At 37.9% G+C, this 27,689-nt stretch overlaps 2 protein-coding genes across 13 annotated transcripts in view; one reads left to right on the forward strand and one right to left on the reverse strand.

Annotated features, from left to right (window-relative positions):
- The window catches only part of INPP5E (Inositol-3-phosphate synthase), a 91,290-nt gene that overhangs the window by 56,777 nt on the left and 6,824 nt on the right, over nt 1-27,689 (forward strand). For 7 of the 9 annotated variants that reach the window (XM_071658494.1, XM_071658501.1, XM_071658497.1 and 4 more), the window contains exon 15: nt 1-10,183. The exons of the other annotated variants lie outside the window; for them this stretch is intronic. The gene's annotated coding sequence lies outside the window, so the exon portion shown is untranslated. Of the gene's footprint in view, nt 10,184-27,689 lie in introns of those variants that run through there. 9 annotated transcript variants of the gene reach the window in all.
- Nucleotides 9,695-27,689, reverse strand: part of LOC139746867 (uncharacterized) — a 25,045-nt gene continuing 7,050 nt past the window's right edge. For 2 of the 4 annotated variants that reach the window (XM_071658505.1, XM_071658504.1), the window contains exons 2-8: nt 24,711-25,375; nt 22,413-22,662; nt 19,058-19,202; nt 18,563-18,734; nt 16,326-16,425; nt 15,845-15,976; nt 9,695-10,643 (exon numbers count right to left, since the gene is read on the reverse strand). In XM_071658505.1, the coding sequence (XP_071514606.1) occupies nt 10,354-10,643; nt 15,845-15,976; nt 16,326-16,425; nt 18,563-18,734; nt 19,058-19,202; nt 22,413-22,662; nt 24,711-25,352 (1,731 nt within the window). In that variant the 5' untranslated portion in view covers nt 25,353-25,375 and the 3' untranslated portion in view covers nt 9,695-10,353. Of the gene's footprint in view, nt 10,644-13,776; nt 13,822-15,087; nt 15,189-15,844; nt 15,977-16,325; nt 16,426-18,562; nt 18,735-19,057; nt 19,203-22,412; nt 22,663-24,710; nt 25,376-27,689 lie in introns of all 4 variants that reach the window. The other 2 variants (XM_071658508.1, XR_011712247.1) reach the window with 2 other exon arrangements.

Genomic DNA, 27,689 nt, shown 5'->3' on the forward strand with positions numbered 1-27,689 from the left:
GTTGAGGACTTGCTGGACTTGAAGAAAAAAGAAATTGAAGCAGGAGAGGAAAGAGTTACTATAGCATAACCCCATCAGTTAGTGCGAAGAGGCTTGCAATCTTAAAACTCTTTGACCAACTGGCCCAGGAAGCATCAAACACAGACCCAGACACAATGCAGTATTTCCAGTTTGGAAGGAATAACAACTTTTTTACCCAGCAAATGATTATGCAAGAAGAAACAGTATTCATGGGAAGCAGTCGACTTCAGCATAATTTTTCAAGACCCCCCCAAGCTTCATGCGTTTACACCAACTCGGCGAATTCTGTTGAAGACCTTGACAGCACTCCATCTTCAACATAAACTGATTGTTTTCTTTTGAGCATTCTTTTATTATTGCATTTCATTAAATATGTTTGAGTTAAGGATGATTTTGTATTAATCATTCTTTTATTAGTCAGTTTATCAATTGTGTTCCTTTGATTAACAGGCTCTTTTACTTTAGTGGACTGTTCTTTTGACTTCATGGACTATTGTCTGTTCATGAATTGTTCTTATACTTTGGGGACTAATTAGCTCAGTTAATTAACTTTTTATTTTTAGTTAAGGAATTGTTTAAGCTTTATTTCACAAAATAAAAGATAAAATCATATCTTTGTTACTAGATTTATAATTTTATCACCAAATTAATTTAAACTTTTATCATGATGGTGTGTGACTTTTTTTTAAAGAATTTTCTTATAAACAAAGGTTACACATAATTACTTGTTTAGCTGTCACCCTCTATCATTAGTGTAGCTTTTTGATGCCTAATTATTGCACAGAATTAGATTGAGTAAAATCAGAGCACAGTGTTGTAAATCCAGTTTAGGGCCAGTAGCAGCACAGTTGGCAGGACGGGCAGCTGTGTCATATATTTGCTTGATTTCCTTAGGTTTGGGATAGTAGGTTCATGGTTTTCTTCCAATGAAGTTGTTCAACATTGAAACAAACCCACTTTTACTATGGAATACTGTAATAGATTTGATGTGCACAAATTTTTACTTTAACAATTTTTAGGGAATGTATCCCCCATGTACATCCAGGCCCCACAAAACTTTCCATGGTTTACCCCAGATGCTTCACATGCCCTGGTTCAATCCATTGACAGCATGTCGACCCCAGTATACCTCATCGTTCCAATTCAATCTATTCCTATGTGTCCACAGGGAAATGAAACATGATAAGTTCCCAAGTGCACTTTCGTGTAATAATCACATCATCAGGGGAGACATTAGAGAAATAACAGTAAGTTGATGTACAACGAAGAGACGTAGCTAGGATGCCGTTTGGTAAACGTGATTATCCAAGACAGACAAAGAGCGTATCATAAACTTATTATGTGGACAAGAGGGTGAATTGTTAACAAATCTTATCAACAATAAAGTTATCCAATTTGTATAGACCTTCACTAATGTTAAGGCTATAATTCTTTGTGTATTTAATATGTATGCTCATATATCAATTATTACTCATCTCAACATAGAGTTAAATTATCATCATTTCAATCTATGTTCCTCACAGCATTACGTATTTGCAGTCCAGAGTTTATTGATGAGTTTGAGATATACTCAATTGGATCTAAGTTAAAGCATCCTAGATCTTTCATTAATAGATCCCTTAAGTTAGCAAAGAAATCATTTTATAGGGTTGAGCCCAAACCTCCCATTTACACCAAGAATCTTTTAGTTCTCCCTTTTAATAATAATTTTACTTCCCATGTTCCTTAAATCCTTTAATGTAAAAGTTGCCTTTAGCAACAATAATACCATAAAGAATATCTTAATCAAGAACTCGCCAGAAAATTCTCCTTGATGCATGTGTAAAGTGCCATGTCGAAATTGTGATAGTTTTATGATGGGCAGACTTGTAAGGATCTTTGTTAGACTTAAGCAACATAAATATAGTATAAGAACAGGACAAGAGTCAAATGCCTTGTTTAATCATGTTAAAGACTATGATCATTGTCTTGACTGGAGTAATGCCATCTCAGTTATTAACTCTAGCTCCAGTACCATGAGAAATATCATTGAATCTTCTGTTATGAAATACACAAAGAATTATAACCTTAATATTCGTGAAGGTCTATACAAATTGAATAACTTCATTGTTGATAAGATTTGTGAACAGTTCACCTTCTTGTCCACATAATAAGTATGATACGCTTGTTGTCTGTCTTGGACAATCACATGTTTACCAAATGGCTTCCTAGCTACATCTCTTCATTGTATATCAACTGACTGTTGTTTCTCTCGCGTCTCCCTGATGATGTGATTATTACATGAAAGTACACTTGGGAGCTGATAGTGTTTCATTTTCCCCATGGACTCGTAGGAATATAATTGATCACGTGCAAAATTGTGATCCTTTCCAACAATATATATATATGTATATTTATTTATATTTATTATACTTTGTCACTGTCTCCCACGTTACCAAGGTAGCGCAAGGAAACAGACGAAAGAATGGCCCAACCCACCCACATACATATGTATATACATACACCTCCACACACGCACATATACATACCTATGCATCTCAACGTATACGTATATATACACACAGACATATACATATATACACATGTACATAATTCATACTGTCTGCCCTTAGTCATTCCTGTTGCCGCCCCGCCACACATGAAATGAAAACCCCCTCCCCCCGCATGTGTGCGAGGTAACACTAGGAAAAAACAAAGGCCACATTCATTCACACTCGGTCTCTAGCTGTCATGTATAATGCACCGAAACCACAGCTCCCTTTCCACTTCCAGGCCCAACAAAATTTTCCATGGTTTACCCCAGACGCTTCACATGCCCTGGTTCAATCCATTGACAGCACGTCGACCCCAGTATACCACATCGTTCCATTTCACTCTATTCCTTGCACGCCTTTCACCCTCCTGCATGTTCAGGCCCCAATCACTCAAAATCTTTTTCACTCCATCTTTCCACCTCCAATTTGGTCTCCCACTTCTCCTCATTCCCTCCACCTCTGTCACATATATCCTCTTTGTCAATCTTTCCTCACTCATTCTCTCCATGCGACCAAACCATTTCAAAACACCCTCTTCTGCTCTCTCATCCACACTCTTTTTATTACCACACATCTCTCTTACCCTTTCATTACTTACTCAATCAAACCACCTCACACCACATGTTGTCCTCAAACATCTCATTTCCAGCACATCCACCCTCCTCCACACAACTCTATCTATAGCCCACGCCTCGCAACCATATAACATTGTTGGAACCACTATTCCTTCAATCATACCCATTTTTGCTTTCCAAGATAATGTTCTCGACTTCCACACATTTTTCAACGCTCCCAGTACTTTCGCCCCCTCCCCCACCCTATGATTCACTTCTGCTTCCATGGTTCCATCTGCTGCCAGATCCACTCCCAGATATCTAAAACACTTCACTTCCAGTTTTTCTCCATTCAAACTTACTTCCCAATTGACTTGACCCTCAACCCTACTGTACCTAATAACCTTGCTCTTATTCACATTAACCTTTCTTCTTTCACACACTTTACCAAACTCAGTCACCAGCTTCTGCAGTTTCTCACCTGAATCAGCCACCAGCGCTGTATCATCTGCGAACAACTGACTCCTTTCCCAAGCTCTCTCATCTACAACAGACTGCATACTTGCCCCTCTTTCCAAAACTCTTGCATTCACCTCCCTAACAACCCCATCTGTAAACAAATTAAACCACCATGGAGACATCACGCACCCCTGCCACAAACCAACGTTCACTGATAACCAATCACTTTCCTCTCTTTCTACATGTACACATGCTTTACATCCTCGATAAAAACTTTTCACTGCTTCTAACAACTTACCTCCCACACCATATATTCTTAATTCCTTCCACAGGGCATCTTTATCAACTTTATCATATACCTTCTCCTGATCCATAAATGCTACATACAAATCCGTTTTCTTTTCTAAGTATTTCTCGCATACATTTTTCAAAGCAAACACCTGGTCCACACATCCTCTACCACTTCTGAAACCACACTGCTCTTCTCCAATCTGATGGTCTGTACATGCCTTCACCCTCTCAATCAATACTCTCCCATGTAATTTGCCAGGAATACTCAACAAACTTATACCTCTGTAATTTGAGCACTCGCTCTTATCCCCTTTGCCTTTGTACAGTGGCACTATGCAAGCTTTCTGCCAGTCCTCAGGCACCACACCATGAGTCGTACATACATTAAATAACCTTTTCAACCAGTCAACAATACAGTCACCTCCTTTTTTAATAAATTCCACTGCAGTACCATCCAAACCCACTGCCTTGCTGGCTTTCATCTTCTGCAAAGCTTTTACTACCTCTTTGTTTATGAAATCATTCTCCCTAAAGTATAATGACTGAAACAATACAGCAAACCAACAGACCTCTGTTTTACTAGAAAACCTATTGATATAAATTGCTTCAAAATGGTGATAGAGCATCAAAGAAGATAAACAAGCAAACAGATACCTGACGCTCGCACCTCAACACCATTAACCACAAAATCCATAGCAGTGAACTCTGGCAAATAGTAAAGAAAATTGATACCTCCAACACCACACCAGCCCTGACTCATTAAGCACTCTTAACCCAAACTAACAACATCCCTTCCCCCAAAGAACATATGGACATACTCACGAAACCACTGAAAAATTAGCTGTAGACCAACCATATATCCTCTGAATGATCAGGAAATTCATGAAAAACCTACACAAAACCTATACTAACACAACTGTTAACCCACCCTTGCTGACAAAGTATACCCTCTGAAACCCTCTGAGCCACCCAACTCTCTCTCATCATATCACCCATGTATCACTGTTGTCTTTGGTATCCATGTTCTGAAAAATTGGTCTAAAAGATTCAAGCAAAATATCCCACTCTCACTTACACAACATAGCTTTAGACCCAATCACTCCACAAAACAGAAAAGAATGGAAGAGAAACTAAGATTTGCAACAAGCTGAAGAAAAACAAGAAGAAAAAATAAGGTATGCAAACAATGAAATAATGGTATCACATAAAAGAGAAGATAAATTCAAATCATGGATTAAACTCAGAAGTCCTGTTTGCTTACAAAAATATTGAAAAGAACTGCCAGAAATTAGACCAGTCAAAAGAGGCAACAGCTATGAAAATGAACCCAAAAGAATATGTCATATGATGATTAGTATGTCAGTGTTTAGTACAAATGAAAATGAAGTTGATGAAATACTTAATGATTTTGACAACCATAATAGGAGCCTCTGCAAACACTGTGCTTGAGTTGCCTTTTGCCAGTGGCCTGTAAAGGGTATGACAATAAAGGCTAAGAAGCACCAATGGAGTTTGCTCGTTAAGGAGACTTTACTGCTGTGGCTTCCCCTTTGTGGGAGTTCCAGGAAGGAACAGGTGTCAGAGATGTAGATAGATGTAGACAAACATGCACTTACAGATATAAACTTAGACACTTCATGGAAATGGTTATTCAGCTGTAAGAAAAAAGTCAACACCAAGGCCTGGTAAAAGCATGCAAACACAGCTGTTAGCTCATTATAATGGCATATATGAAACATTGAAAACCAGAAAAAGAATGAACACTTATCTTGATTTTGCAAAAGCTTTTGATTATGTAAACTATGGAGTGCAAAGAAAATGGCAAAAGACAGTATAAAAGGAAAAATTGGAAAATGGATTAAAGAATTTCTAATCAAGAGAAAGTTCAGAGTAGTTTCATTAGGAACACATTGATAAGACAGCACTTTTGATCCATATGATGAATGGAATGATATTGAGAACATTTTCAAGATAGAAAATTAATATTAGATTTATATATGAGATATGGGTAATAATTGGTTCTTATACACATGGCCATGAGAAGAAAGATCATGAGAGGCAAGTGTTTTATGAGCAGCTAAGTGAGTGTTTTAGCATTTTTGAGGTTTGAGGCAAGAAACTGAGTACTGGTGAAGGATGAGTAATGTGGCAGATGAGCAGTAAAGGGTACAAGAGTCATTGGGTCCCTTAATAGAATGATGAAGGGAAAAGGTGTAAGTAAGGAAGTGAATGAAGGATTAAGGGACAGCATAGTTCTCTCATCTCTGACCTATGCATCTGAAACATGGACATGAAATGAGTAACACAGATCAAGAATCTAGGATACGGAAATGAACAGTTTGAAAGGAGCCCACAGGAAACAGCATTGCCACCCCCTGCATCAGCAAGGTGCCATCAGAAAGTCAGAAAATGCCACATTTGTTCACACAGTCTCTAGCTGTCATATGTAATGCACCAAAACCACAGCCCCCTATCCAAATCCAGGCCCCACAAACCTTTCCATGGTTTACCTCGGATGTTTCACATGCCATGGTTCAGTCTATTGACAGCATGTTGACCCCTGTATACCACATTGTTCCACTTCATTCTATCCTATGCATGCCTTTGAGCCTCCTGTTTTGTTTTATTTTTCCCTTCATACTTGTTGAATGTTTCCTGCATTAGTGAGGTACCCCCAGAATTAAGTAGAAAAAAAAATGGTCTCATTCACTCGCATCCATTCTCTGGTTGTCATTTGTAATGTGACTAAACCACAGCCTCTTGTCCACCACCAGGCCCAAAAACCTTTCCAGGGTTTTCCTAGATTCTTCATATACACTGGTTCAGTCCATTGACTGCACTTGGTCCACTATACACCACATTGCTCAAATTCACTGTATTATTCCATGCATGCCTTGCACCCTCCTTTTTGTTCGGGCCCCAAATACTGAAGACCTTTCCACTTCATCCTTCAATCTCCAATTCTCAATACCCCTTCTCATTGCCCCTTCCACTTAATACATATATCATCTTTGTCAAACACTCAACACTCATTCTCAACACTCTCCTCACTCATTCTCTGAACCCTCCTCCTCACCACATATTATCCTCCAGTGAGAAACTGCAGAAGCTGATGACTGAGTTTGGTAAAGTGTGTGAAAGAAGAAAGCTGAGAGTAAATGTGAATAAGAGCTAGGTTATTAGGTACAGTAGGGTTAGGGACAAGTCAATTGGGAGGTAAGTTTGAATGGAGAAAAACTGGAGGAAGTGAAGTGTTTTAGATATCTGGGAGTGGATTTGGCAGCGGATGGAACCATGGAAGCGGAAGTGAATCATATGGTGGGGGAGGGGGCGAAAGTTCTGGGAGCATTGAAAAATGTGTGGAAGTCGAGAACGTTATCTTGGAAAGCAAAAATGGGTATGTTTGAAGGAATAGTGGTTGCAACTATGTTATATGGTTGCGAGGCATGGGCTATAGATAGAGTTGTGCGGAGGAGGGTGGATGTGCTGGAAATGAGATGTTTGAGGACAATTTGTGTGTGAGGTGGTTTGATTGAGTAAGTAATGAAAGGCTAAGAGAGATGTGTGGTGATAAAAAGAGTGTGGTTGAGAGAGCAGAAGAGTGTGTTTTGAAATGGTTTGGTCACATGGAGAGAATGAGTGAGGAAAGATTGACCAAGAGGATATATGTGTCAGAGGTGGAGGGAATGAGAAGTGGGAGACCAAATTGGAGGTGGAAAGATGTAGTGAAAAAGATTTTGAGTGATTGGGGCCTGAACATGCAGGAGGGTGAAAGGCGTGTAAGGAATAGAGTGAATTGGAACGATGTGGTATACCGGGGTCGATGTGCTGTTAATGGATTGAACCAGGGCATGTGAAGCGTCTGGGGTAAACCATAGAAAGTTTTGTGAGGTCTGGATGTGGAAAGGGAGCTGTGATTTCGGTGCATTATACCTGACAGCTAGAGACTGAGTGTGAACGAATGTGGCTTTAGTTGTCTTTTCCGAGCACTAAGTTGTGCACATGAAGGGGGCAGAGGGTTTTCATTTCATGTGTGGCGGGGTGGTGATGGGAATGAATAAAGGCAGCAAGTATGAGTTATGTGCATGTGTATATATGTATATGTCTGTGTGTGTGTGTGTATATATATATATATATATATATATATATATATATATATATATATATATATCCCTGGGGTTAGGGGAGAAAGAATACTTCCCACGTATTCCCTGCGTGTCGTAGAAGGCGACTAAAAGGGGAGGGAGCGGGTGGCTGGAAATCCTTCCCTCTCTTTTTTTTTTTTTTTTTTTTTTCCAAAAGAAGGAACAGAGAAGGGGGCCAGGTGAGGATGTTCCCTCAAAGGCCCAGTCCTCTGTTCTTAACGCTACCTCGCTAACGCGGGAAATGGCGAATAGTTTGAAAAAAAAAAAAAAAAATATATATATGTATACGTTGAGATGTATAGGTATGTATCTGTGCGTGTGTGGATGTGTATTTATATACATGTGTATGTGGGTGGGTTGGGCCATTCTTTTGTCCGTTTCCTTGCGCTACCTCGCTAAAGTGGGAGGCAGCGACAAAGTATAATAAAATAAATAAATATATTGCATTTCCAAAGTATTCATCATCCATACATTCTCTTTTGTGAAACCATGCTTCACCTCCCCACATTAGTGTCATGACCACTATACCCCAAACCATGCCCATCTTTGCCATCTCTTTCCACACATTCCTTTTCCCCCTCATCCACCATATTACTAGTTTAAAAATAAATTTTGCACTCCATCAGTTTGCAAGAGTTAAAGCAAGATGGAGCACTGTAGTTGATGACTAACATTTATTGCTCAGCAATATATATCTAGTTAAAAGCAATTTCATAATGTTTGATTGAGTTACAGACATTCCTTTGCCTCAAAAGTGCTGAACATGATAAAACATGGTAAACTGTATTTCTCTGTTTGCTAGTTTCTGTGCTACAGTTAAAAATCTCCACTTATATACAATGATATTTCCCGAAGAATCTTCACCTTTGTCCCTTAAAGAAATTGATATATGATATGTATGGTTGTTTTTAGTGTATATTTATGCATTATTGAAAATATTTATTGAATGTTGATGTTATCAAATGAGAGTAAATGAGTTATATTATCAGTTGTTTTGGAATGTTTTGTCTCATGCTTTATAACTTGATTCCATTTATAGGTATTACAGAAATTTTGCATCTTATGAAATATTTTTAACTGATTCATAATCAGGATTTCAGTTGAAGTAATCATTTTAGTGATGCACTATTAGACTGATATTAATACTTAACATAGTTAACAGTATTCTAAATAACCCAAGAAGTAAAATATGATGGGGGTCCTTGCAGAATGATGGGGTTACATTCCTGGCAATCTGTTGTTATAGCAGAATGACACAGCATAATTAAAACCCGGTACAAGAGGAGGTTATGTTCCAGACCAAAAATTTACATCTACTACTGACTATATCCAAAGCCCCGTAGCTTGCCACACTTTAAGATGATACAATTTTGATTATCTGATTCAGCTGTTGCCATTTCAGACAATATTTAATCATTCTTACTGAGAATGCTGGTGATGAGGGACTGAGGTAGGTGGTGGTGGAATGGGATGGGGGTAGGAGTGAACAGTTTATTAAGCCTTCCAAAGTAAGCGTATCCATTTCAGTATCTGGTATTTATATTTGTTGATGTATTTAGCAATTATATTAATGATTTTAACACTTACAAGTTTGTTATATCTCGCTGTTATGACACATTAAAAGAAACTGAAAACTTGGTTTTTCCTTATAAGGTCACCATCGCTGGCTGGAATACAATAAAGATCTAAGGTTATTTAATTTTGCTGTCAATATCAAAGGCATTATAACTGACATTCTTTACAATATATTTAAATATTTCAATATTAGTTGAAAATACAATAGTAAAAATTTTCGTCAAATATTTTACTATTGCAAAAATTGGGTTATTTGATGAATTTTTACCCTACTTCTTGGATGTCTGTTGTCAGATGTCGGTCTGTGAACCATTGTTCTGTGGGATCACCTATACAGGATTAGTTTATGTAACATTGACCCTCCTTAATGTAATACATTGTGTGTTCATTTTCAGTCATAACAGTAGTTTTTGAAGTATCATAAAATTGATTTCAAGTTAGTGCAGACTTTGGATAAATTTATCCTGAGAAAGGATGAACACATAATTAATCTGACAACTTCTTAATTTTGCTGTACCATATATTTGTAACATACGAATAATCAAAATTGTATATCACTATTTTGTAGACGAAACCTAAGTAAATTACAAAAAAAAAAAAAAAATACATGATTTCATTTACCTGATCAACAGTACATTCTACAGAAACAAAATATATATATACCTAAATTATAAAAATTTTCAAATGTATTTACACTTCCATGATATATACCCAATTTGTTATATACAGAAAACACAACAGTTACAAACTAATGTATATAAAAGCTAAACAATGTCACTGAGAAAGCAGCATTTCTTGTGACTCATTTTGCTCTTTTATGGATAATTCCATTCCTCCATCATTTTCTGATGCATCATAAGCTGAAGAAGAATTAAAATCTGCAATATCTTTTTCAGTCTTTCCTTCAAAGCAAAAGTCATCACTACTAGTTGCCTTGTTAGTGACCAACTTGTCTGGGTGTGTAGCATCTTGAGCTTGAGAATTCATACTGGCATCGGATAGTTCACAAAGAAATGTTTCAAAGCCTGAATCTCTCTCCTTGTGCTTCATTGTCTTGCCACCATCTGTTTGAGGGAAAAAACTTGGTTTTTATTTATTTTTTTAAGCTGGACAAGTCTTGCTGAACCTTCTCTGAACAGTCAATCGTCTCCATACACTCATATTAAATACAGCCTGTCTCAAACATTCTTTCACTCTGTCCCTCTACTTCAGCTAGTCTTCTTCAGCATATTCCATTTGGTATATCTTATTGATGTTTCCCCTTTTAGAAAGTTAAAATGCAAGGAGGGGAGGGTTTCTAGCCCCTGCTCACGTCCCCTTTAGTCGCCTTCTACGACACGTGAGGAATGCGTGGGAAGAGAGAGCGGAAGAGGGTGTTTTGAAATGGTTTGGTCACATGGAGAGAATGAATGAGGAAAGATTGACAGAGAGGATATATATGTCAGAGGTGGAGGGAATGAGGAGAAGTAGGAGACCAAATTGGAGGTGGAAAGATGGAGTGAAAAAGATTTTGAGTGATCGGGGCCTGAACATGCAGGAGGGTGAAAGGCGTGCAAGGAATAGAGTGAATTGGAACAATGTGGTATACTGGGGTCAATGTGCTGTCAATGGATTGAACCAGGGCATGTGAAGCATCTGGGGTAAACCATGGAAAGTTTTGTGGGGCCTGGATGTGGAAAGGGAGCTGTGTTTTCGATGCATTATTACATGACAGCTAGAGACTGAGTGTGAACGAATGGGGCCTTTGTTGTCTTTTCCTAGCGCTACCTCGCGCACATGAGGGGAGACGGGGATGTTATTTCGTGTGGCGAGGTGCCGTTGGGAATGAATAAAGGCAGACAGTATGAATTATGTACATGTGTATATATGTATGTGTGTGTGTGTATATATATATGTATACGTTGAGATGTATAGGTATGTATGTGTGTGGACGTGTATGTATATACATGTGTATGTGGGTGGGTTGGGCCATTCTTTTGTCTGTTTCCTTGCACTACATTGCTAATGTGGGAGACAGCGACAAAGCAAAATAAATATAAATAAATATCTTATTGATACATACTTGCTTTGTCCTATTATTTATGATAAACGCCTCTTATCATACTAATTTGCTCATCTCTTCCTAAATATCCTCTTTCCTTTCTATCTGCTGTATAAATTCCACACCCACTTCAGAGAATCCATTAGGATGCCTTGGGTTTTATCATCCATTCCGACCATTAAAGACCCACCAATCACTATATGTGAATTAACTGGGTTGTCCCACCACTTGCAGTTAACCCACACTTGGTATCTTAAGAATTTCAGAAAAAGGATCTCGCTATTCCTGTAATTTACCTGTTTCAGTAAAACCACTTGGAAAACTGACATCTCGCCCGTCTTATTAGGTGTACTAAATAATTATTTTGATTTCTGCACTTTCTTCAAATCCATTTCAAGCAATTGTCCTTCATGTTTCCACTATCCTTTCTTACACACACACACACACTTTCTAAATTTGTTCAACCCACATCTCCATGTAATAACACCTTAAACTTCTAGTCTCTGAAAGTATCCTACTGCTACTTCCAAAGCTCGCTTTAGCTTTACATTACCTAATAAGTTGTTTTGGCCCCAGGATCTCTTTAAGGGAATCCCATGGTATACAGATATTCCACCACATCTTGGAAAGATATATTAAAGATGTATTGAAGTTAGGGTGGTGATGGGCAGTCGCAAATTAAATGCTTTGTTTCTTCTGTGGGATGTTTTTAGCATAAGGAGGAAGGGTATAACTGTGGGATCTATTCCACATCTGTAAGCCTGCAGTGATGGATGAAGGCCATCTATTTAGTCTGGTGGATGACCTGCATATGAATCTATCTGGTTGTTCTAATACTCACTGATGGAAGGGAAATTTGCTGTATATGTGAAATGAATTTAAGCCTAGGATAATCTTTCTAGTTTCTGGATGGGGTTGGGTGGTTAAGGTAATGACAGGAATGGGTGGGGTTATGTGCACCAGGAATATATTGAGTACCTCTTTGTCTAAATATGTCTGTAGTGGTTGGATATGCGGTGTGGATGCATCTTATGGTTTTAAGAGCTTAATTTTGTTTGGATTAGGGAAGGTACCAGCCTAGGAGGCATTGTTTATATATATAGCCATGTGAACTAGTATAGAGAGTAAGGGTTTCTTTATGTTAGCTAAATTTTCTTCCCGGAGAGGTTCAAGAAGCATTCAATTTTTTGGTTGCCTTTGTGATTTTTTGATGTGAATGGAGAATTTATGTACAACACATGAAGCCTTGTGTTGTTTATGTTTTGTTGAGAGAGAAGGGTTGGTTGAACACTGTGATATGCAGGTGTGTGTTTGCGATTCATGTTTGGTGGATGAGCAAGATAGCTGAGGATTTTCAAGAGGATACTATCATTCTGGCTTGGAAGAGCCATTTTTTGAAAAGTGAAAAGTATTGATGTCAGTCATTTGTGGCGTGCAGTATTTTGTCAAGTTATAATGGGATATGTATAGGTCATGGGAAGTGGTGGTAAGCTATGTACAAAATCACATACACAGTGATATCCTTTGATAAATCTTAAGCATAAATAAAGCTTTACAAATAATGGTGGATGAGGGAATGAATTAGAATGAGTTTGGCTTATCAGAAATAAACTTCGTTAATCACTTAACATCTCCAGATAGATATTTAAGCAAACTGAGCAACATCTAATAACGAATATTTTTGGATTGAGTTTTGTGCCTCCATTTCAAGGCCGTGTGCCACGCCTGGGCAGTGGCAAAGTTGACAGTGTGCAATAATTCAGTTGGTTTTCCTCCAGCCATGCTAATGAGAGCACATTTTCATGTGTTTTCTAGAAAGGAAATCAAGTAGCTTTTAGCTAGACTTGGAAAGCCATACCGATGATCCTGAATTATTTCATGATGGTAGGTCTTTGAACTGTATGGCAAGTGATCTTAAGGACACACTCTTTCTGCAATGAAAGTTGACCATGACAAGGCAGGAGAATTTGATGTAGCAAAAGTGAAAGCAGTGTTGCCAGCAACCACCTGACTTTGGTGTGGCTGGTAATTTTACATTTTGTGTAGTTTTACACTTATGAAAAAACTTTTGGTATACAAGATAAAACAAAAATAATCGGTGATCAATTTTTCGGTGTAGATAAAATGAATAATAAAATGTGTTTTGAGGCACTTACTTGACACTCAGGCTGTACATGTGCATGTTTCTTCAGTATGTTGAGCTGAAAAATTTACAGAACTTCTACACTTAATATAGTGACAGTGGACAAAGTATATCTCTGAAATTATTTGTTTCATTGTTTTATGAAAGTTTTTGAAACTAAGATTACCTCTGAAATTATTTGTTTCATTGTTAAATGAAAATTTTTGAAACTAAGATTAAGTAAATTTTTTAAATGACTTGAAAGACATGAAATGTATTGGTCATAAAGAAAAATTTTATGGGATGTTGAGATGTTAAAGGGCAGTTAATCAAGCTCATAGACTTAGAGGAGAAAAGAATTCTTGAGGATGGTGAGAAAGTGTGAGGAGTTGAATGTATAAGTGTTTCCACATCAGAGAAAGTTACTGTACCTGCATTACAAAGATGGGAGAAAGAAGATTTGGTAGGCATATATTTTTTTTAGTGACTGACATGGCATGGGCAAAACATGCCCTAATCAAGGCCATCTCAGGCATAAGAAAAGGAAAATACAAATGAATCAGGGTTCTGCAGGTATTTGTAGACCTGACTCTCAAAGGATTAAAGGTTATATGAAAAGGGAAAACAAAAGAAAGGAGAGAATTCCACCTCAGCTGTTTGAGGGACGAAGGACTGGTATCATAACAGCTAAAACTCAAGTGGCTGGTCTTCATACAAAAAATGTGGGAAGCATTCTCCTTCAAAATAATCTAGTCTCATCCATGTTAAAAATCTGCTGAAGAGAATGACCCCTTTCTCAATTATGGCCTTGAGGGCTACTGGGAAATTTTTGGCAAAAACACCAGCAAAAGCAGCTTCACCAGTAATCTTGATGTTCTGGCAATTGTAGCATTTCCTAAAATTTGTGAATCAATCAGGACTTGCTTGAAATGTCTTCACTGCTCCATCTTCCAATGCAAAGTCATCATATATACTCTAAGCCTTTGCTTATATTACAAACATGCTGATGGGAACATTTTCACAAGTTTGGTGTTTGCTCCACATGCTCAACATTAGTTCCATTCTCTTCATAATCAAACTTCGGAAATACAAGGTCTTGGATGCAATGATTAATGTTACACTTTTGACATGCCTAGATATGCACTGTCATGAATAGACCACAAAGTAGATTCATGAAGTCCAAGAACTGGCTTAATATCAGCTGTTCTTTCACCTCCATCTTAACATTACTACTTACGCTTCTTAGCACCACTGGTACCAAGAGAAGTTAAAAGACACTTAAGTGACATGATGCAAAGAGCAAAACATGTGCAATATACAGCATGCTGTAGCACTGAATACAGACTGTATACACGCCATGTGTATGGGTACTTCTTGCAAGGTGCTGGAAACGCCACACCAACATGCTGCTAGCCCAGTGATGATTGCATTAATCCAAACTTAAGCCTGTATGAATTAAAAAAAGGTGTAAGTGGATTGTGTGTGTTTTTCTGAAAATGGCGTAAATCAAACAGACATAAATTGAGGTGCCTGTATTGATAGGATGGGGGAAATCATTCCATTGACAACATCCCCGTATGTGCAGAAGGAATGTATCAATACTTAACCAGGAATTTGTGGTGAACTACATGGCAGTTTCACAAAGAAGCACAATATGTAGAACACTGGAAAAGATAATCTGAAAACAAATGAATAATTTCTTTCAAGGGAGAATATTACTGAGCTGACAGGCAACATGAATTCAGAGAAAGGTCATGCATAACCAATCTTCTAGACTTCTTTGATAAGGTGATCTCCATTTTAGATCGAAAAGAGGGATGGGTAGACTACAAGTTCTTAGACTTCTAGAAAGTCTTTGCCACCGTACTCCATCAGAGGTTGATCAAAGGTAAAATTATTTTGAAGCATATAACCTACGCCACTATAGATATAGCCCTCGTTCTGCTTTAATCTAGTTCAAAGCTCAATTTCAATATATGTTTAAAAGATAATATATATGGCAATTGAGTCCATACTCAATGTTTAAATTCTTGGCGAGATTAGAGATTCCTCTGTTCGAATGGTGAGAAACACAAGAAAATCAACTAATAAATTCAACTCACCCATAAATGATGAATCTGTGCTAGCATCAGACTCTGATAAATACAGAAGGTAAGAGTTCTGAGAATTACTGCATTCTCGTTCAAAACATGTCTGGCACTGTAAAGGTGATTTGTCAGGACCTCGGGGATGACCTTGGAAAGTGTTTTGGAAACTAGAATTAACAACATTTTCGAATATTTTTAATGTTTACATCATAAAACAGCTAAAAAAAAACAATGTGTGAACAGCTGGAGCAAATATGTGATGTACTTAAGTCTATAGTTCCTGTTCTGTATACAGCATTGTCAATAATAATTCCAAAATGGCCTTAAGATGTATTACATGATGATGTTAATAATACCAAGCTAGTTAGAAGTTGTGGATTTAAGAACATACTATCACCTTAAACTTTATACTACACTGAAGCTATATTTAGGGTATTGATATATTTCCTAGGTATATACTTCAGTACCTGCTATACATCTGTTTGGTATAACTTACCATTATCATTAGGATGCTTGAGATGTTCTCGAAGTGCACCTCCATGGTATGTTGGCCTGTCACGTTCCCACAGCCAGTGTTCTGGTTGCATCTCCATTACCTTGGTTATAAAAATTTTAAGGAAACTAATAATCTCTTCGTAACCCAGCTCTATTTGTTTTTGATTTATATCTGCCTTCTAAACTGCAAAAGATTCCTTTATTCATTTTTGTTTTAACTCTCCCTTTACAATATGAAATTTTCCTTTGTTCTTTTTTCATATATTATTTTCTTAAGGAAATGAAATGTTTTGATTATGGAGACAAGCCCCCATAGATGGTTACTAAAAAGGCTCCCCTACTTTATTAAGAGAGTTCCATGGAAGAATTTTCTCAAAACTGTGTGCAGAGATTCCTTATGTCAGGAGATTGCTGTTAGCACCAGAAATGAATCCTAAAGTGCTACATTTTTTTATTATACTTTGTCGCTGTCTCCCGCATTAGCGAGAAAGCTCAAGGAAACAGATGAAAGAATGGCCCAACCCACCCACATACACATGTTTATACATAAACGCCCACACATGCACATATACATTTCAACGTATACATACATATACATACACACACATATACATATATACACATGCACATATTCATACATGCTGCCTTCATCCTTTCCCATTGCCACCCTGCCACTTACCCATATACTGTACCACAATAGGGGAAAGTATGACTTGCATACATGCCAAATTCAAATGTCTGAACAGCAACAAATATGGTTAATTAACCAAATTTTTTGTTTTTCTTTAATTTTCCATGAAGTAAAGGCAAACTTTTATTTAATATTTTTAAGAAATTATGGCTGCTGTTATGCTCTCTAATATTAAAGTCATTTGGTATAATTATTTTTAGATCTTATATCTAGTTTTTAATATGTAGTATATTTGTTGGTATGTTAATATTTTATATTCTATTGCTGTGTGAATAATACAACCACCTTTAGCATATTTCCTTTAATATTGAAATGAAGATATATCTTTTGGTTGTCAAGTTCCCCTCTGTGAGAGGCCCATGCTGTCCTTTATTTTCTCACGTATATTCTTCTGGAATATTATTTGTTTATTTATTTATTCATTATACTTAATTGCTGTTTCCCGTGTCAGCGAGGTAGTGCCAGGAAACAGACGAAGAATGGACCATCCACTCATTTACACACATATATATATATATATACACATAAACACCCATATACATGTCAACATATACATACATATACATAAACATACACAGACATATACATAAACATACACAGACATATACATATATACACATGTACATATTCATACTTGCTTGCCTTCATCCATTACTGTTGCTATTATAAGTGAAAATATTGCATTTAAGGAACCTATTGAAAAGACAGTAGTGCTTTCAAGCCAAAAAATGAGTGGTATGATATTGAGAACATCTGCAACAAGAGATAGACAATTAATGATGAAAATATATAAGGAGTAAACTAGAATATTGTTATGTTGTATGGTCACCAGTAAAATAGACTGAATTACTCAAGATGGAGAGAATAAAGAAACATTTTACTAAGGAACTAAACAGACAGGAGCATATGAAGTACCATGAACACTGAAGGGAGAGATATATGAAGGGAGAGATATATGGCAACAAACAGAATTATTGAAGAGCAATGTGTTAATCATGAAAGCAACTAGGCAAGGGAGTTACAGAATCATTAAGTCAAAAGTATTTTTTGGAACATACCAAAAATGTTTCAGATACCTAATTGCCCAGGAAAGAAGGTGAAGCAATTATATACTGCAATACTTGATAACCTATGATATTTATATGGAGTGACTACAAAGACATTCAAAAGATTACAGTCATTGTTGAAGACAACACCAGATGAACTGAGAATGAATATTTTCATCACTGGAGGAGCTGCAGAAAAAATAACATTACACAACGAACAAGACAAGTGATGGGACAAGGAAAGGCTGTCAAGAGAAACATCATTCTTTAGCATAAAAGTCATGGTGTGCATTACATTGCTTGACCTGCCATCATGACAAAATCTTAGTTACACATAGTCAGATAATGTCAGAAGTAATGTTCAAAATATAACCCACATTATTGTACTCTTAATTTAAGTATTAAGGAGAAATTCTAAAATGTATGACCTGAAGTATATTAGTAAAGATACTGTTATTGTAAAGAGCCTGAAAATATATATCATATTCAAGACTTCAGTACCTGATCACAACATCGCTTAGAAACAACTGCACGACAGTCAATGGACCAGAAGATATCATCACGTATTCGCAAGAGAGATGGGTAAGTCTTGCGCCACCTCTGGCCAAGTGCCCATGGAAACACTTCATATTTTAGCTCCTCTTCATCCTCCTCCATATCATGTGCAAGGTATCTGTTAAAGCAGTTGATATGAGACAGTATGACTCCTATATTTCCTTAACAGGAAACTACTGATAATTGGCAGATATTAAGTTGCAAAGTGAACTTACTTTAAAAAATGAAAAATTTAAAAGATGGTGGTACATGAGCTCATCCCATTGTAACAGCTGATAAATTGTCTGTATGGCTCTCTAAATACAATATCAATAGCACAGACACAAAAGTATGAAATAATCACTGGTCTAGAAAAAAAACAAAAAAAAAAGGTTAACCTTAAAGTAGTGTATTATACTTTGAAATGATATGAAATACAAAATATTATTCTTTGTAACTTACAATGCAGCAAAGAAATTCTCCTTAGAGTACTGATGACATTTTAGACCAGCACGTACAAAGTAGGTGAAGACCATGGCAAGCAGATATTTGTCGGCATAGCGTCGGCAGATGTCAACTTTTAGAAACTTCGCCACTAATGGGTCCTCTTTAGGATAACATGGAATATTAACTAATCATACATGGAATATTAACTAATCATATACATTACAAAAAGGCCATAGCACATCAGTGCCGTAGTACAAGATAAACATTAATCTCTTCTGTTATCTCATACAAGATAAATAATACTTTTTTTTTTTTTTTTTTTGCTTTGTCGCTGTCTCCCGCGTTTGCGAGGTAGCGCAAGGAAACAGACGAAAGAAATGGCCCAACCCACCCCCATACACATGTATATACATACGTCCACACACGCAAATATACATACCTACACAGCCCTCCATGGTTTACCCCAGACGCTTCACATGCCTTGATTCAATCCACTGACAGCACGTCAACCCCGGTATACCACATCGCTCCAATTCACTCTATTCCTTGCCCTCCTTTCACCCTCCTGCATGTTCAGGCCCCGATCACACAAAATCTTTTTCACTCCATCTTTCCACCTCCAATTTGGTCTCCCTCTTCTCCTCGTTCCCTCCACCTCCGACACATATATCCTCTTGGTCAATCTTTCCTCACTCATTCTCTCCATGTGACCAAACCATTTCAAAACACCCTCTTCTGCTCTCTCAACCACGCTCTTTTTATTTCCACACATCTCTCTTACCCTTACGTTACTTACTCGATCAAACCACCTCACACCACACATTGTCCTCAAACATCTCATTTCCAGCACATCCATCCTCCTGCGCACAACTCTATCCATAGTCCACGCCTCGCAACCATACAACATACCCATTTTTGCTTTCCGAGATAATGTTCTCGACTTCCACACATTCTTCAAGGCTCCCAGAATTTTCGCCCCCTCCCCCACCCTATGATCCACTTCCGCTTCCATGGTTCCATCCGCTGCCAGATCCACTCTCAGATATCTAAAACACTTCACTTCCTCCAGTTTTTCTCCATTCAAACTCACCTCCCAATTGACTTGACCCTCAACCCTACTGTACCTAATAACCTTGCTCTTATTCACATTTACTCTTAACTTTCTTCTTTCACACACTTTACCAAACTCAGTCACCAGCTTCTGCAGTTTCTCACATGAATCAGCCACCAGCGCTGTATCATCAGCAAACAACAACTGACTCACTTCCCAAGCTCTCTTATCCCCTACAGACTTCATACTTGCGCCTCTTTCCAAAACTCTTGCATTTACCTCCCTAACAAGCCCATCCATAAACAAATTAAACAACCATGGAGACATCACACACCCCTGCCGCAAACCTACATTCACTGAGAACCAATCACTTTCCTCTCTTCCTACACGTACACATGCCTTACATCCTCGATAAAAACTTTTCACTGCTTCTAACAACTTGCCTCCCACACCATATATTCTTAATACCTTCCACAGAGCAACTCTATCAACTCTATCATATGCCTTCTCCAGATCCATAAATGCTACATACAAATCCATTTGCTTTTCTAAGTATTTCTCACATACATTCTTCAAAGCAAACACCTGATCCACACATCCTCTACCACTTCTGAAACCATAATACTTATCATGGTAAAATCTTGATAAATTAAGACATTCTGAACTGTCAAAATCAAATCACAAGATTTGTCGTCAACAGATTTTTTAATTGTAATTTTACTCATAGACCTTTCATATTATCTTGATACAATTAGAGTTTTTAACAATAAAGGAGAAAAAGAACTTTGAATTTGAGCAAAGAAAGTACAATTAGCCTGTAAATCATATCATACACAGCTCAATAGGACATGATTCCCACATAAAAACTTTGATGTCTAAATATATCAGGTAAAAAATGCACTTATCAATGAAATCAAACTTTATGTATGCTAATGGAAAATTTGAGAGGGTATATGACAGAAAAGATATGTTGAGAAAGAGGCGCTCATGAATGTGAAATCCCTCCCAGCATTCATATATACAAAATGAATAGGTAAGCATACATACTACATGATTATTGAAGACCTCAAAAGATCAGAAACGAAATGCTAGAAGGAAATAAAAAAGTGGAAACCATACAGAGCTTAAACATTTCTAGAGTCAAACTATTTTTGTATGAACATGAACTGGGAAACTGGATTTCACAGTGAAAATAAAAATGTTAAAAGATGGTTATTTACATCTATAATGGCATGATCAGTGCATGGGTACTGTTAGCAGGGAAGAGAGTAGGTCTGAAAAGCATAAACTTCAATTAAAGGTGTTAAGAAAATACAGGACACATAGATGTACTTTGGAGAAGATTTACAAACTCAACAATCAGTCAGCATTCGAAAGGTATTGAAAGTGACAAATGAGTAGTGTAAGATAAGAAGAAATCTTGATAAAGACACAATTAATAAAAATGGAAGGGTAGCTGAAGCATATGACAAACTATGAGGAGGTAAATACAAAATTCCAAAGTGTATTTACAGTGGAGTATGCAACAATGCCAAAGGTGCCTTGTCTCAGTGGGTGCAGTTCCCAATGGCATGTTGCAAAGCTCAGTCTTAGGAGCTGTTATTATTCCCAATTTATGTAAATAATGAATAAGTTTGTGAATGAAGCTAACCCATGAAAAGAAGTAAAGAATGGCAAGGACTGCATTAACCTACAAAGAGATACATGGTTAATGAGTTCATCCCAAGCAAATACTAAGTACAGAATATGGGATAAAGTGAAAGAAGTCCTCAATATGACTACAACCAGCAAGAACCCAAGCTACATGAATCTGTGTTTTAACAGGACCTGGGATTGACATTGTACCCAATTTGTCACCACAACACCATGTAACTCTGACAATTGATAAGGATGCAAACTGTCTACTGATTAAGTATTAGAAATGTAATTAGAGTATGGATTAGAAAATTTTCAGTACCTATTTACAACTTAGACCTGAATTAGAACATGCATTCACTGCAGCAACAAAAATGATACAGGATATCTACAGGGAGAAGTCAGAGGCTATAAAGTTGTCTAAAAGGAAACTCGAAGAACTAAAATTATTTTCTCAAAAAGGCATAAACTGGAGGAGACCTATTAGAAGTTTTCAAATTATTCAGTAATCCCAACAACATAAAAATTCCTTGTCCTTAGACATAGATTCAGCGACCAGGAATAATGGTAAGTTGATAAAAAGAAGTAAATGTCATATTCATTTCGGAAAGGTCCATAGAACATCCAGTCTAAAAAAACAAAGGGAATATACAACACATTTTCTGTTAGGAAGGTGTTACTTACCAACAAGCTGCAAAAACCAATTCATATGTTTCCTCGAAACTAATACGGTGCCAGTTGAGTTTTCTTCACGACGACTACGTCTAATTACTGCATTCTTTTTCTCCCTATTTATGATGTCAGTTGTCCCATTCTCAACAGAGTTCTTATGTTTGCTAGTGCTGTTTCTACTCCAAGATTTCTCATGCTTTCTTTGTATTGTATAGTCTGCAGTGCTCCTTTGTACCATTGTCCTCTCATCTGTCGTCTTTATCTGTGGAGTACTACTGTATGACTAGTCACCCTCACACCATATCCATACTTACAGCAATCTTCACCCTACAATATAGTCACCCTCACCCCACCACATCCTCATGTGCATGAACCCATATCCCTATCACATTTACACGTACAGCCACCTTCAAACCCACCACATCCACACATGCAGGAATCCTTATCCCCACCTCATCCACACATAGCCACCTTCACCCTCTCCAAGCCCTCACAGTTCACATCCTGCGTATCAGGAAATACTTCTCAATTTGTTCATTTTACTTAAACACAATGATTTAATACAGATTCAGAGAAAGGCAACAGAGATGATACCAAAATTAAGAGTTGCAGTGAAAGGTTAGATGCCATGAAAGAAAGAGGGTCACTTTTAAACCAATATGCTGACATCAACAGTGAACTTTTCTTCAAAAGATGCAAAAACAAAACATCCAGAGGTCATAACAAGAAGTAAAGAAGTACTTTTTTGTGTATTAGTAATCGATGTATGGAATAAACAAAATGAAAGAACTATGAATGTGGCGGACAGCATATATAAGTTTAAAAAGCTGTAAAAGAGATAGGGCCCAATGAGTGTAGAAGCCTCGCCCTGTAAAGTGCAATTTGGTTATTACAGAAAGGTAATTAATTATGCAGGAGAATTAGGTAGAAGTAGCAGGAAGGAACCTTAGGTGGAAGCATTAGGTAGAAGTAGTAGGTTGGAACATTAGGTAGAAGTAGTTAGTAGGAACATCAGGTAGAAATAGTTAGTAGGTAGTTAGTAGTTTGAGCCTCTGGAAACACTGTGGTAGAGTTGCCCTCTGTCAATGACCTAATAAGGCAAGAGTTTTGCAAACTTCATCAAAAGTTTGATTGTACATATGACATCAGAAATGTTAATTCATATGTTTGTGCTCTGTGAATAACACTACATAGCTAACTAGAATTTCAGGATACAATTTCCAATATATGTCTCGTATGTCTTTGGATGAAGGGTTGGCCATAGTCACCATACACAAAGCAGGCACAGGGTCTGCTCCAGCCCCAGGCTCATGCTTGGCTCTAGCCTACCCTGCACAGAGTAATCCTCACCCAATGCCCGCCACAAATACACCCACTCCCATCCCCATCCAAATTTACTTTACAGCAACCTTCATCCTAGCTACATCAACAATGACACCTACTTTCTTCCTCATCCACAATTATCCGATAACATCCATATCAAGGGCCATCCCCAGCATAATACAAACCTCCAGCCAACTCATTCTAATCCCACATCAAAAACTCTCTCTTACAGCCAACTCATTCTAATCCCACATCAAAAACCATCTCTCTCCTGTCCACACGTACATATAACCCCACCCTATCACCATTCACTCCATCCATCCTTATCCCATTTCCATCCACGACAGGAGTCATCTCCACTTGACTACACCCACAGCTCTCATTGTATCCTAATTTATAAGCAAAACCACTTCTACTTTAGTCCTGTGCAAACCTACAGGTGTTCGAAACCTACCCAGTCCGCTTTTACAGCAATCTCAACCATTCTGTAACATGTCCACCAACCACCACAGCCATTCCCATGCACACTCAACTTTAGCCTATTCCGTCACCCCCACCTCATGCAAACCTATCACCATAACATCTACAAGCATTCTCCATACCACCGGATTTCACATCCATCCTATCCACACTAAACTCATCCTGTATCATATCCCCATTCATTACTTTATAGCATTTGTTCCTCAATTTTCACCTGATGCCATGCTCTAATGTAATCAAGAATAAAATTAATTATGATTACCTATTTCTCTTTGATTGTGTGATGATGGTAGTCCAGCTTAGAGTTTGGGGAAGCTGTTTTCAGTGTTTGACATCCTTTATTGCCAATATAATTTGTATTACTTCTTAGTCCCAGTAATACATACAGGAAATGGAAGCAAAACATACTATGGGACCAAGTACTCAGGAAATGAAAATGGAACTTTAACATTTACCAACTTACATGTGATTTATGTTCTAATGATGATCATGGCAACAAACACTTACCACACTGCTGTCTGCCACCTCTCCAGGGGAAAGTTCTCCAAAGTTTCTTGGCGCAATGCGTCTGGCTGCATGGGGTGCTGGAGGGCATTTGATCAACCGCTGCTTCACTGAGGCTTTACGCCTAAAGTCCTGCAGCATAGACACTGCCGTGGAAACACTAGCACCCTGTGGAGGAATATTCTCTTTGTCTGCAGATTTGCTCTCATGAGGATGAGTTGCTTGATCTTTACCTGGAAGCATCATACTTTGAGGAGGTGGAATTGGTGCATCCCGGGGCAGTTGTGTTGGAGACGTGACCTTAGCACTAAAGAAATTTATTATATCTTGTAGGATGGTCTTTGTCGGACGGGCTGGACAGGGTTCCTTGTGCACTTCTTTGGCTTCAATAAGTTGAGGGTGTCCATTCAGCTGCAGTCCTTGGGCTGCTGGCTGCTGTTGAATATTGTCTTCCTCCAGAGAGTCGGGATGTTGCCCCACCATGTCTCCATCACCTAAAGTCCTCTGGAACGCAGTGTGATTCCTAGCAACATCACACTGTACAGATTCCTTGATACATGAATTCATATCATGTGGACAGATTGGCGAAATACTGAGTGACTGTTGAACCTGGCGGCGACGTACATACACAGCATTAGTCCTCATAATTCTTGATGAGACTACACAGGCTGTGGGAAGACAATACTGAGTTAAGAATTACTGAATTAGTTTGCCATAATGAGCCTATCATTACTGAGATGTCTTTGTACAGACTTTTTCCTGGAGTAGAAGAAAACCAGTAACATAGGGGCTATGCAATTAAAACTTGCTTGATTCAGGCTCTTATGAGCCTAATAACAGCTGTATTGGGCAATATGAAGCCAATGGGTACCTTAGTGAATAGGAAATTAAATCTGCATGTGGGTAGAGGCATTACAGTCACAGACAGAAAATAATGTTTGATATTAAGTGAAAAAGGGCAAATGAGAGATGGGTGAGAGAGTAATATTAAATTTTAATGAGGATAAAAAGATGTTTTTGAAGGAGGTAAATAACATCCATAAGACAAAAGAACAAATGGGAACATGGGTAAAGGGGGCAAGTGGGGAGGTAATAACATGTAGTGATGAGGTGAGGAAATGGAGTATTTTGAAGGTTTGTTTAACGTCTGATGATAGAGTGGCAGATATAGGGTGTTTTGGTTGGGTTGGTGTGCAAAGTGAGAGGATCAGGGAGAATGGTTTGGTAAAGATAGAAGAGGTAGTGAAAGCTTTGCAGAAGATGAAATCTGGCAAGGCAGTGGGTTTGGATGGTATTGCAGTGGAATTTATTAAAAAAGAGGGTGACAGTGTTGTAGACTGGTTGGTAAGGATATTCAATGTATGTATGGATCATGGTGAGGTGCCTGAGGATTGGTGGAATGCATGCATAGTACCACTACAAAGGCAAAGGGGATAAAGGTGAGTGTTCAATCCACAGTGGCATAAGTTTGTTGACTATACCTGGGAAATTATATGAGAGGGTGAAGGCATGTACAGTGCTTCAGACTGGGGAAGAGCAGTGTGGTTTCAAAAGTGGTAGAGGATGTAAGGATCTGGTGTTTATTTTGAAGAATGTATGTGAGAAATACTTAGAAAAACAGATGGATTTGTATGTAGCATTTATGGGTCTGCAGAAGGCATATGATAGGGTTGACAGATGCTTTGTGGAAGGTCTTAAGAGTATTGTGAGAGGTAAGTTGCTGGAAGTAGTGAAAAGTTTTTACCAAGGATGTAGGGCATGTGTACTAGTAGGAAGAGATGAGAGTGATTGGTTCCTAGTGAATGCCGGTTTGTGGCAGGGGTTTGTGATGTCCCCGTGGTTGTTTAATTTGTTTATGAATGGGGTGGTTAGGGAGGTAAATACAAGTTTTGGAGAGAAGGGTGAGTATGCATTCTGTTGTGCATGAGAGAGCTTGGGAAGTGAGTCAGTTGTTGTTCAATGACGATACAGCTCTGCTGGTTGATTTGGGTGAGAAACTGCAGAGGTTGGTGACTGGGTTTGGAAAAGTGTGTTAAAGGTGAAAGGTGAGAGTAAATATGAATAAGAACAAGGTTATGAGGTTCAGTAGGGACGAGGAACTAGTTAATTGGGATGTAAGTGTGAATGGAGAAAAATTGGAGGAAGTGAAGTGTTTTAGATGTTTGGGAGTGGACTTAGCAGTGGATGGAACCATGGAAGTGGAAGTGAGTCACAGGGTGGGGGAGGGGGGAAGGTTCTGGGAGTGATGAATGTGTGGAAGGACAGAACCTTACCTCAGAGAGTAAAAATGGGTGTTTGAAGGAATAGTAGTTCCAACAATGTTATATGGTTGTGAGGCATGGGCTATAGATAGGATTGTACGGAGGAGGGTGGATGTGTTGGAAGTGAAATGGTTGAGGAAAATATGTGGTATGAGTTTTATATATATATATTTTATTTATTATACTTTGTCACTGTCTCCCGCGTTTGCGAGGTATATATATATATATATATATATATATATATATATATATATATATATATATATATATATTTTTTTTATATATATAAAAGCAAATGGATTTGTATGTAGCATTTATGGATCTGGAGAAGGCATATGATAGAGTTGATAGAGATGCTCTGTGGAAGGTATTAAGAATATATGGTGTGGGAGGCAAGTTGTTAGAAGCAGTGAAGAGTTTTTATCGAGGATGTAAGGCATGTGTACATGTAGGAAGACAGGAAAGTGATTGGTTCTCAGTGAATGTAGGTTTGCGGCAGGGGTGTGTGATGTCTCCATGGTTGTTTAATTTGTTTATGGATGGGGTTGTTAGGGAGGTAAATGCAAGAGTTTTGGAAAGAGGGACAAGTATGAAGTCTGTTTGGGATGAGAGAGCTTGGGAAGTGAGTCAGTTGTTGTTCGCTGATGATACAGCGCTGGTGGCTGATTCATGTGAGAAACTGCAGAAGCTGGTGACTGAGTTTGGTAAAGTGTGTGAAAGA

Source organism: Panulirus ornatus, chromosome 66 (assembly GCF_036320965.1).
Source record: "Panulirus ornatus isolate Po-2019 chromosome 66, ASM3632096v1, whole genome shotgun sequence".
NCBI classification, from domain to species: Eukaryota; Metazoa; Arthropoda; class Malacostraca; order Decapoda; family Palinuridae; genus Panulirus; species Panulirus ornatus.